The 12,554-nt window shown below is 38.5% G+C and overlaps 1 protein-coding gene across 14 annotated transcripts in view; it reads right to left on the reverse strand.

The window, feature by feature from the left end:
• Positions 1–12,554, reverse strand: part of BAZ2B (bromodomain adjacent to zinc finger domain 2B) — a 113,686-nt gene that overhangs the window by 14,136 nt on the left and 86,996 nt on the right. For all 14 annotated transcript variants that reach the window (XM_050339325.1, XM_050339324.1, XM_050339323.1 and 11 more), the window contains 6 exons: positions 11,993–12,058; positions 9,682–9,822; positions 8,676–8,930; positions 7,694–7,908; positions 6,224–6,298; positions 963–1,203 (listed from right to left, as the gene is read on the reverse strand). In XM_050339325.1, coding sequence (XP_050195282.1) covers positions 963–1,203; positions 6,224–6,298; positions 7,694–7,908; positions 8,676–8,930; positions 9,682–9,822; positions 11,993–12,058 — 993 coding nt within the window. The remainder of the gene's footprint in view (positions 1–962; positions 1,204–6,223; positions 6,299–7,693; positions 7,909–8,675; positions 8,931–9,681; positions 9,823–11,992; positions 12,059–12,554) is intronic.

A 12,554-nucleotide genomic window follows, 5' to 3' on the forward strand; every position in this document is an offset into this window, starting at 1 on the left:
AATACAATTAAAATCATCCACACCCTAAGATACAGGCCTTGTATTTCTTGGTTCTGTAAAAGTGTACCAGAATGAAGCCTCTTGAAATACCACACAGCACACAAATGCAATGAAACTTCTGCTAGATCAGAAAATAATTTCTCTACAGAGTTACACGAATTTTGCCTATGAAATGCCCAGTGCACCAAAACAGGAGGGGAAAAGATTTAAGGGAAGGATTTGAGACCAGAAATCTAAATATGACTTACTTTTAATTCTGAATTACTTGTAAGAACTTTGTGCTATTCCTCTAAAGTACTCTCTTAAATTCACACACATTCTAGTACTTGAAATAAATCCAGAATAACAGCACAAAGGGCTGTTCCTACCCTAGAAATTAGTTGGGTTTCTAATAAGGGGCATTTGCAAAGACATGAGTTCAATATGTCGGATACATGCATTGTTCAAGCAGTCTTAAAAATTTACTTTGAACCTTGCACAAATGAATTGTTTTCAGGCAAACAGTGCAACACCCTGAGCACTAAAATGTAGTAATTGGTATTGCCTGTGTCTCATATCAGGTTCCATCCAGGGGAAGCCTGTGCCTTTCTATTAAAAATCAGCTCAACAAGCTAAAAACGTTTCAGTGATCCTTCCTGTATTGCATCTGATACCGACCAGCAAAATTTATCATCCTGTGATCAAATACAGCCAAGCAGTGACTACCCTGGATTTGTGAAAAAAATACACACCAAGGTCACAGTCAGGCTTTATAATAGAGAATGTTAAATGCAACTTTACACTTCTATTTATTAGTTAACAAAATAATTTAAACTAATAAAAATTTAAAAGCATTGGAGGCAAGTTATTCTTCCCTCCTTTTTACTGCAACATTTTGGGGAAGCAGTGTCATATTACAGAGAAACAAAAGGAAAACGAGTTTGAACTTATCAGTAAATTTGATTTCACTTAAAATCCCCCACCTCATCCTCACAAACATCCGCCTTCTTTCCTTTTTTCTCATCTTTGTCCTCATCATCCTCATCCTCCTCATCTGCCTGGTCCTCGCTGTCCTCCTCGTCATCGTCATCATCATCGCTGTCGCCCTTCCGGCGGCGCTTGCGGCCGGGCTGGGGGGTCTCCAGGGAATGCGGTTCCTCGCCCCCCTCACCACCCCCCGCGGCCTCGCGCTTGCCCGTCTTCTTGGCATGGATGATCCTGAGCCTGGGAACACAGCAAGGGGAGCACTATGGGCTGTGTCCAGAGCATAAACATACCTGTCCCTATGCGGCTGAGAGAAAGTCATACATTCCAGACTTACAATTAGAGCTCCTGTTCCAATATGAGATTATATTTTCTCAATATTTATTGTCATTAGTCAACAAGAAAAACTGAGGTTATAAAACCCCTTAAGACTCTTAATTCTGAAAGGACTTTGTTTCTCCCAGGTGAATTTTACTGTGTAACTCTTCAGAGAAAATGAAACACAGGAGGGATTTTGAGAAGTCAAAAAAGATGATTAGAAGAAAGAACAATTTCAACTTATCTTTTATTTAATGCATCTAAGGATACGATGATAAAATACCTGTTCTGAGGAAGGAGGGAAAGGCAAAAATCCTCAGTTGGAAGTGTGACATTATTTACATTTGCATGGAAACAGCAAGGTTAGTTTAATTTTTTTTTTTTTTTATTTTACCCTCCCCCAATTTTTATAAATTTCTATTATTACTTTAGTCCTTTGGCTGATGTTTTTATTCTAGGATATGGTTTTTTTTCCCTTGGAAATCTTAGCTTTCTCAACTAATTAGCAGATTACTCAAACTGTCATTTTTCCTTTTATGAAAGAAAAGGGAAACTTACATACCAGTAATTATGGTTGTAGTAGACCTTCTTCTTCTACAAAACCCCTATAAGACAAGATTCCACACAGCAAAAATTACAGTTCCACCTCTCAGGGAGCTATCAGGCAAACATGCTGAACCACAGGAGGTATAAATAGCCAGGCCAAACCAGTCACTTATAACGCAGACCAAAAATGTAACTGACTAAGAAGAGATTCATAAACATGTAGAAAAGACAAAGATTTTGTAAGAGATGACTGGAAGAAGGTAGGATGGGAAAAGTAGGACGGTAACGACAAACACAATTACCAGGCCGTAATTTTTCCTTGTCGTACTCCTCTCTCTTCCCATCCTACAGAACAATATTCCATACAGCAAGTGGCTACAGGCCCGATGAGTGCAGTCCAAGCACTGGCTCCAGGACACTCTGACAAAGGGATCAGCCCTGGAAAATGCTGCTGGACAGAGCCAGGACCCAACAGCACAGCCTGGGACGAAGGTGCCGAGGTTCGACTGGGAGCGACGCTTTTTAGGAAAAAAGACTGTTAGGCAAGAAATCATCAAGGGGAAGTGAAAACTGCTGGGCTCTTTCTTTTGGTGTGGTTTTGATGGTGGTTTGGGGTTTGGCAGTGGTTAATCCACTGGAGAATTCAGAAAGTTTTATACTTTTATTTTTCAAAAACAAATGGATGTTTTCTATTTCAGCAATTCAAAATACTTTTTAATAAAAAAAATTCTCAAGCCTCTCAGTGAACTTGGAAGCAAGCTACATTTTCAGGTTTCGTGTAAAAAGCCTTAGTGTCACTGAGTATCGATACTACCCATGCTGTGAATTACATTTTTTAGAAAAAAATTTCCCTTTTATAAGGATAACTTCAAGCCACTGAATCCTCTTCACGTGGACTAGAAATTCCTGCCTACACACAGGAATTCACTATCACAGTCACTAGTCAATGAGTGGATTGACTGCTGTGTGACTGGATGATTTCACAGACAATTTAGACTAAGATAATCCTGAAGACAATTCAGTAATAAAACTGGCAAGTGGAAGTTCAATGACCAGCAAACACCTCTTTCATATATCTAAAAGAAATGAGAAGAAGCAAAAAAGGTTACTTTTGCTGACAGCAAAAATGGAGATGTAAGGCTGTCAAGCACTAAAGGAAGCTTTGCACAACACTGCAAATTATCAAGATGGAAATGAACCAAAGATGCTCCCTTCTGACAGCACCACAGGTGTAAGAAGGCAGCAGTCTGTATCCACAGTAGCATAGAGTCAGAAACCAATGACAGCATGACTTTAAAAATGTTCAGGTATTTCAAGAAGCAACATAATTTTCCTGCTGCTACCTACACATATGGCTCACTAAGAGAAGAAAACCTTCACTCACAAAACTGTCTCATCTTTCCCATTTTCAGGTATGGACCAAAACCACACCTGCAGCTGCTGAGAGAATCATAAAGTCTACTGAACTATAAAAAGAGTGGATGGCCCATCAAAGAACCAGATGTATGACTGAAGCCTGCTCTAATCTCACCTATAATGTTTACTAGATCATATAAGGAAAATTCATCTTCTGACTTAATTTTCATGCCTTCCTCATAATTTTTGCACATCAACTTCATACTTACAACATGCTTCACCTTGAGTCTCAAAAAATGGAAGTTTCACAAATCAGCATCAGCACCTCCTACCCAAACTCAGGGTGTTATTTTTCCCCTTTGTGACTGCTTTTTGTATACCATCATTATTTACAGTTGAGATGGCTTCATTCAACAGAACTTAACTTACACAGAGCATGCCATAATACTGGTGTGTTAAAAAGAACACTATTGCAGTGAAAAATTTGTTCTGCAGTACTCCAAGTCCTGTAAAAAACAACCAGATACCACTTCAAGTGGCTATATTTCAATTTTTTTCCATTTTATACTGATCAAGCTACAAAAGAGATGCCAAAGAGAAGACATGTAGTGGAAAGGATATACTGAGATTGATTATCTAGTTAAAAAAATCACCAAATCATCTCAGGTGAGGCAGCCTTCTGATCACAGCTGTCATACAGAAAGCACAGAGAAAGATGAACTGATTGTATGAGACAGGTGCCTTTACAAAAATGGTGATTAGTATCAAGATTCACATCTAAATGTAGTAGAGAAGGAATTAGATGCAATCTGTCATTGACCATCAGCTAAGCAGAAACTGTCCAGGCAGCTCAGAATTCAATTTCCAGCCATACTTATCAAGATCCTAGAGGGAAGGAGAAGAGGAGGGACGGCAGCAAGGGGGACAAAAGGAGCATCCCTTAAAATAAAATACAATTCCTTTTTCCAACTTGGGATTTTAATGTTCCTTTTTTGTACCTCACAAGGCACAGGCTTCTGTGTTGTATTTTTGCCCCCCTTCCCAGTTGAGAAGCTTATCTGACTGCAAGTGAGAACACAGACACAAAAACATCACTCAGTGAAAATATGATCCAGGCAGAATCTTTTCTCATCCCACTTGGATACACCTCCAGCCAGCCTGGACACAGTGCTATGAAGATCCACCACAGCAAACACTGGCAAGCCAGGCTGAGCTCAAATAAACCCATTCCTCAGCATCCACTATCCATCCACGCCACACTTCCCACACGATGGGATGTACTTAGGGGCTCCTAAAGGTCTGTGGGCAGGTGAAAAGAGGCCACATTTGCTGATCACACCGCGAGTGGTCAAGAAACCAGGTATTCCCATACAAAACTGTTTGGGACTGGGATGCTTAAAAATTAGACTGAGATGTGAATGGATGGGGAAGGTAGCGTGTAAGAATGAAGTCCGGAAGCAGAAAAAAAGACCAAAAAGAAGACTGAAATGTACAAATTTCTTTTCAGAGAAGCCCCAGAACAGCTGTAAGATTTTACGAAAAACACCAATTGACATAATAAAGAAGAGAACATCAAAGGCAGCTCTTCTAAAAACCTTCTTAGAGTTCATCAGAAAAACAGTGGAAAATCCAAAAATTTTGAACCAAAGATGAGAGAGATGAATCAAGCCCAGTGAATTCAAAGCAGAAGAGCAACATTTCTGAGCTCTCCTGCGATACTTACGCTCAAAAATAGGGTCAGCACTACTGGAACCTGAAATCCACACAGGAGGGGAGAACACAAGAAATGGAGAAATGATTGTAGCAAGGAAGAGGGGCTTGGGACTTCAGGGTATTATGCCCACTATTTGAAAGGGAAAAAATGAGAGATTGTAAGGAAAAGGGAAAATCCTACATCTACAAGTACTTACAGTTTGATGGAGGGAGAGAAAGGCTAAGCAGGCCGTAAGAAGACAAGGACAGGGAAGGGTCCCATTCCACTAATAGTAAGTTGACTACTCAGAACTTCAAAACACTTTTTAAACTATATCCCATAGAGGGGACACAGATGAAGAAAGGAAAAAGGGATTTGGATTATCCTAAAAGATAAAATACATTAACCCTGTGCAGACTGGCATCTGCACTATTAGTAGAGAACTTCTTTTTATTGGTCTAATTTTTTCCTCTACCTCCCTCTTGTCCTTCTTCTTTACTTCTTTCCTTCTTCCTTCTGAGATACATTAAAGGGAAAAAAGGGAGACATAAGATTAGAAACAAAAGTACCTAAAGCAGGGACTAAGAAAGGATTTACTGTTCCTAGCAAGAGGTAAAGATGGTAAAGAAAAAAAAAAAAAAAAGTAGAGTCTGGCTATGCATTTTTACCCCCTGTGATTCGTTAACTTTATGCCATCCAGCTTCCTGGGAGTTGGAGCCGTGTGCTTGCTGTATGGAATTTTGTCTTGTAGGATGGGAGAACAGTGAATATGAAACTGACAACCCTTCAAAAGTTCCAATTTTACCTTAAATAAAAATATATAAAATATCTCAAAGTTTGCATTCTACACCTGATCCCTAGCTATAGGGAGTAACGTAACAATGACAGATGGGAAACACTAAGAAAACATAAATTAGCAAAACTTCATTGGCAATTGTTGTAGGAAAATCATGTCATCTTAAAACGCTTTTCAGAATGAACAGTGGGTATTATGTCAGGTCCAAATAAACTTTGAAAATGTCAATAGCAATTTTATAGTTCCTTTAATATTCCAATTAAAAACTTTTTACTTTCCTCCAAAAAATTCAAAATGGACTTGACTTTGCTCCAGTTCTCAGGGACATTAACACTGTGAATCTTATGTATCTTTAACAGACTGTAAAAGACTGGTGCTGTACCATTCTAAATCCACATCCATCTTAATTAAGTAGTTTGGTTACTAATTTCTTGGTAAACCTGTAACTGCATCAGCTAATTATGTTCTCAGAAGCAATTCCCTATATAGCAGCATATCTGAACAAAGGTAAAAAAGCAATATATTGTAATATTTAAGGAAACAAAACTTACTTCCGAAGTTTGCCTTCAACCATCCATTTATCTCTCCTTAAGTTTGACATATAATCAATGTTTTTATCAATTTCACTGTCAAAGACAAAATAATCCATTAACTGCTAACATACACATTTTTTTTCTGACAGACATTTATGTATAGATACTTTGCCTCGAAGAACTGTTTTGGAGAAAAAATTGTCTTGGTTAAAATTCGAAAGAAACCATTCTAAAGCTAGGAAATTTCAATACCCGAACACTGATGCAGCTGTACCCATGTCAGTCTTTAGGTACAGCATCACCTCAGTTTCCTTTCCATAAGAAGCATGTAATTCATAACAGTTGACATTTCTTTCCATAGCTCTAATTCAGTGCCAAGCATCAAGATGTCTTTGCCACAAAGCATCTATTCCTGTGCTGAAAAAACAGTTACCATTGGTATATCCAAGGTATCCTGCCCAGGATCCCTGGGATCTACAAACCAACATTCACTTTTCACTGCAAAAACTGGGGAAGCAAAACACGGGTTTCAGTCCAGCCACCGTCTTCAAGCCTGCTCCCAACACATCCCAGCCTCAACAATGCAGCAGATTATAGTTATTTCTATAATCAAAATATAGAAACTCAAGTTCTGAGTGATCATTTCTACAAATAGGACTTAAAAGTCATCTGCAGCAAGAGGAAATTTCTTACTACGATGAATTTGATTGATACACATGAACTCTCTGGCACAGCTCATGCACAGCACTTGCACTGTCCACTCCTGCTACCTTTCAACTTTGGAAAACCTAAAGTATCTCTTCCATTCTTGCCATCCACAGCCCTGACCTGCTTTGGCAGCACCATGTACCAAACCCACAGAATTCAGCAGGAAACAAAGCAGCACTCAATGAGGTGATAAAAGACTTTACCTCTGCAAGTCAGTCTGTGGGAGAATAGACATCCTAAACTGGCATTTCCTAACTTTTTATTGCACGTTGAGTTTTGACAAGTTGTTGAACATTTTAACATGTTGAACATGTTAAAATTATGAAATGCAGTGCACACTTGGAATACTACATCAAGTTTGCCATCTCACCTTATGACCCCAGTTAAAGCATTTAGACAAGAAGACATGCCTTGAAAAACAAAAGGAAGAAACGAAAACTGCAGAAGATTTAACAACTCTTCTAAATTATTCACTAGACTACCTAGTACACTGCTTTGTAATCAACCAAATCTTTTACCCCCAAAATTTTTGTAATCAACGAAATCTTTTGGTGCAAGCTTTGAAAACAAAATTACGGACGAAACATGGAAAAAAAAGTTTTATTCTTCTGTCATATCGGAAGTACATAAAACTAAGTAGCAGTAACTCAACCAATTTCAACTTTCATTATAAGAATGTCAATAGCCCTCCTGTAACAGAACACAGTGTATTCACAGTATTTCTGAACTACGTCATTTTTATAATTTTATTTTTACATACCTATTTAGGAAAAATCTTACCTTACTACACTTTTGCTGCACGCTAACTCATTGACCAGAAAAGCGAGTACTGATGCTTTCTGAGCTGGTGTGTGTGCCTGGAAAGCTTTTGTCTTCAAGCTCTCTGTCAGCTCCGTTTGCCCACAATGAGCCTCCATGAATATCTGCAGAATCTCAGAGACATTGTCTCGATTGATACCAACACTCAGTAAGTGTTCCCCAAGAATAGTTTTGGCCTAAAAAGGATAAAGACATTTCAAACAATTACGTTTTAAAATCTTATTTTCCTTTGCAGGCTGTATTATTGTTTATAGAAGAGAGGAGTGGGTTCATTTGCATTTTTATATAACTTTATTTTTACATGATTTTATTGAATTTTTTACACGATTTTACTTAATTTTTACATTATTATTCTTTAAAACTATTCAAATGTAAATCCTTTAATGGAGTACAAAAATTAATAATCTTCACTTCTAAGTCTTTAAGAACAGAGATAATATTAATAATAATTAAATGGATGAAATTAAAAAACACAAGGTCCACCTAGAAACTGATGAATACTGTTTTGTGCAATGATGCTCTGTAGACTTCTGGAGTGGAAGAGAGCTGTGCTGGCTTGAAAAAGAAGGCCAGTAAGAAAGAAAATCATGAATGATTGGAGTTTTGATGAAGTCACCTACACAGCAGACTTTAGAGAAAGAAATGGCAAGGTTCACTGAGAATAGAACATGAGGGTAAGCATGAAAAGGGGTGAGTGAAAGGAGTTAATACACATAGCCCTACAAAAGGTCCAAATGAAAACGGGATGTGCATGTGTGTGAAGAGAAAATGCCCAGAAAATAGATGAGTTCTGGAAAACGGGAAGGCTGGCAGGGCACAGAAAGTCTTGGAGTAACATTAGAACAGTGACACCAAAGAAAAGAAATAGGAAAGTGAATAGAAATCCAAATCAGAGAGGTGTCACAGGGGCACAAGGAAGAATACATTCTTTTTTTTTTTTTACCTTGTATCCTGTACCAAGTCCTGGGTCACACACAGCTGCAGAGACAAGCTTCACAACCAGGTCCTGTACTTCTCCCATGCTGTCCCCTCTGTTCAGCAAACCCTCCTGAAGGACACTCAGGGAGGGGACATCCACACTCACATCAAAGCCAAGAACTTTCCCAAAGTTTCGCAGGAACTGCACCACCATGAGACAATCCGAGAACGTGCTTCCATCGAGGACGAGGCCGGGGATGCGAGGCAGCTCTGGGAAAGGCTGCAAAGCAACAAAAACCAGTGCAAGGTTCAGTAATGTATTTCAAAAGAACCCTTTTTTGATAGCAGCTAAGGAAATCAGCTGATACTTCCTTATGACCTCCAGCATGACAATGCTGGAAGATAAAGGCTCTAGGAACCTGCACTCCCCATCTATTCAGTGCTGAAACACATTTACCTTTTCATGGTACAGGAGGTGAGAGAGTAAGATATACTTCCTTTTTGGTCAGGAGATTCTATCAGGATCTATGCTGAGCCAAATTACTGTAAAAGGTGGTGTAAAAATATTTAGGGGGCAAAGAGAAGGGATTTCTCTGACACAGAGAGGGTTGAAACCTGAGCTTTAAAGTTCTTGTCTTTAAAGACAAGGACTAAAAACACAGAAGACTGGGAGAGTAGTTTTTTTTGAGCAACAGCTTCTAAGAGTTGTCTAGATGAGTATCTAGAGCCTGTGTACTGAGACATGATATATATTCCTGATGTAAAAATAATTTGGAGTAAAGAATTTTTTTTAAGCAATCAAGCAAGCGCTTTTTGGGAAGCAGGCTGCTTTTAAACAAAAATTTTTTAATTAATTAAATTAATTAAACATGTGCCACTGAAGTGTTCTAATATCTTGTATTTGTATATATTTTAATTATCTGGATCAAAACTTGAATGCTTTGGGTGTGGCTGCAAGAAAAAAGTTATTGTCACAATGATAAAATACACAAACAAGAGGCAAGAAAATAAGTTTATGTTGCTGTGGTTACCTTCTGGTCTGCTAAGCACATATCTTCATTAGGCTTCTTTAGCTCCTTTGCCATTTCTAATTCCAATCTTCGCTGTTCCAGCTTACGTTCTTTATTTAATCTTTTTTCATCACGTTTCTCTTGCTTCAACCGCTCTTTTTCCTTAAGCAGAATTAAAAGGGCAGAAAATAAACCCTACATCCTAAACTTAAAAAGGAAGAATCTACTAATTTTAAAAGTCCTACTTATGTAACCTTAGTAATTACCACAGCAATTAAGGAACCTGCATTAAAGCAAAGGGACAAGTGAAAAAGACATGGTTTAAAAATTCCCATAATATACAAACCGGATATGAATAGCTTATAAAACACAAAAGATCTTTTCAAACACAGGTAGATTCTGGGCTTGAATTACCATGTACTTCACATGTAATCTGAAAACTGAACAGCCCTTCATGTCTCATCTACACAACAAGAACATGGGGATCATCAAGTGAGAAGTCAAGCTTTTATGACTTGTCTCTCCCAACACCCTCTCCAGTGATGTCCCACACGCTACTGCGCTCCCTCTGTCGCTCTAACCTGACAAGACTGAATTTGGAGCTCCAATGGCCTTTCCTATCCCTGGCTCCAGGGGTTCTTGCAGCCCCATGCCCAGCACCAATCCACTGTCCTGACAACGCAATTCCCTACACACCTCTGTGCAACCAATATCAAATACAGAATGTCTGGAATCTGCATCTGTTGATGCTACTCTTTGGAGCACAGAACCGGGCACGTATCCACAAACACGTGTGTGTGCGTGGGACTCATGACTTAAGAATCTGATACAGTGATGAAGACACTGCATGTGCTTTCCACCTGGGGGCACAGAAGGGCTAAAGAACCAAGCCAAGTTGCTTCCCATTACTCAGAACCAGTCCCCACTATTCTGTCAGTTTAGGAGGTCACTGGTCTCTTCCATTTACCACCACCACCACGTTTTGCAGAGATCAGAGTGTGGGCTATACTCAGTCAGGGCTTGGCTGCACTTGCAGGTCGTTATTAACCCCTGACTCCGCTGGGAAGTTCTGGCAGGCCCCATGACTTCTTATCCGTTCTGTCGAATCTATACTGAGTATTACCAGACCACTGGTGACTCCTGTGGACAACCACTGTGATTGCACAGAGATCAGGACCTCTACTACTACAATCTTTGGTGGCTTTGATGCAAGACCGAGTTTTGCATTGGATACAAAGAACATATCTGGACCAGTAAATTAACACTGACAGAAAAGCAGTGACATACACAACTCCCCATCTGCCCAACTGTTTCCTGCTCTGCAGCTGTGCAAGCACCCTCTGTACTGCCAACACAGGCCTCATACCTGTGGTGAGTTCATAAGGGACATCTTGTGTAGAAATTCACAGTACACTAAAGCAGCACACAAAATCCAAAATGTTATTTTAAAATGAAAAATACTCCCTGAGTTGTTTTTTAAAATTGTTTATTGCCTTTTATCTTAACCTATGTCAAGGTCTCAAAGCCAACTGGCATTTCCTACAACTTGTTTTTGCCAATTAGAAACGCTCCAAGTCTGAAGAAAACAAGAGGTGTACACATGGATATTTATGTAGCAACACAGTAATTTGCAGTTATGATTAAAAATGCAAACTTTAACCATTATTCTGTTTCTATTAGAGTAAGAATACAGTTACAGCACTGGATCAGACTAAACAACCATGTAGCCTGGCATCCTGATTTCCAACAGCAGGGTAACATTTTCCTTATGCATTTTCCATCATGCTTAGGGTAACATTTTCCTCTATTTCCTTGCACTGAAGTACTAGTCAAATTTTCTTGGTTTTGGTCAGTCACTTTTATTTAAATTTGTGAATACATTCAAGAGAAAAGTTTTAAAACTTCTTTGACAACTAGTTTCTATAATGAGTTATTTTACTTCACTATCTTAGTTATCTGTACTTTTATAAATAAAGTCTTAGGATAAAGGGATTAAAAAAAGTCTCAGGATATAGAAAAATATATAAAACAAAAACCTAAGTTAGAAATTATGGGTTTTTGTATTTTACTTAATGTTTCCTCTCAAAAACACCCAGAACTTTCATAACTGGGCAATCTGTGCCAGTGTTCAAACATCACCCTCTAAGAACCTGAGTTTTTCTTAAGTTTGAACAGAATTTCCTGTATTTCAATTTGTGCCTATTACCTCTTGTCCTACTGCTGCCATGTATACAAATGAAACTACTGACATGTAAGTCAAAGACACTGCTCTTCTACAGATAACTAGAGAATGAAACCATGAAAACCTCAAACTTTCAAGATTAATACTCACTTCTGCTTTTTTACGTGCTTCCATGGCTTTCATAAGCATCATATGTTGTCTTCTCCGTTCTCGTTCCTATTGAAGCAGGTAATATTAGAACAAAACTAATCCACATTTTCAAATCAGTAAAAAAGCTGAATAACAAATTTAGCATTAATAGACAAGTCACAGTAAATACTAAATATAGGACAAGAATGGCCAAGTCTGTGCATGTTTTAGTTCAGGTTTAGAAAGCAAATACAAGAACAATCAAAAGCAAAAAGGTAAAGCAATGAACATGGAGACAGTGTAAAAAAGAAGCATACAGATTTACTTATGGTCAGTTGTGATGCTCCTTCATAAGCTGGCAGAACAAAAAGCATAATGGTTGGCTGGAACAGGTCAGTTACCTTACATCTGCTATGACGGAACTTGCAATTTACTTCTTCAATAGCCAATTCAGCAGAAATTTTATACTGGTCTTTCTCAAACACTGCAAATACTAACATTTTTGTAACCAAGCAACAAATTAATATTCTCAGCTCTAGATCAATTTTAATCAAGCCAGTGGTGGTGCACATACGTACACAAC

The sequence above is a fragment of the Myiozetetes cayanensis genome, unplaced genomic scaffold (genome assembly GCF_022539395.1).
Source record: "Myiozetetes cayanensis isolate MyiCay16 unplaced genomic scaffold, myiCay2020 scf9, whole genome shotgun sequence".
Lineage (NCBI taxonomy): Eukaryota > Metazoa > Chordata > Aves > Passeriformes > Tyrannidae > Myiozetetes > Myiozetetes cayanensis.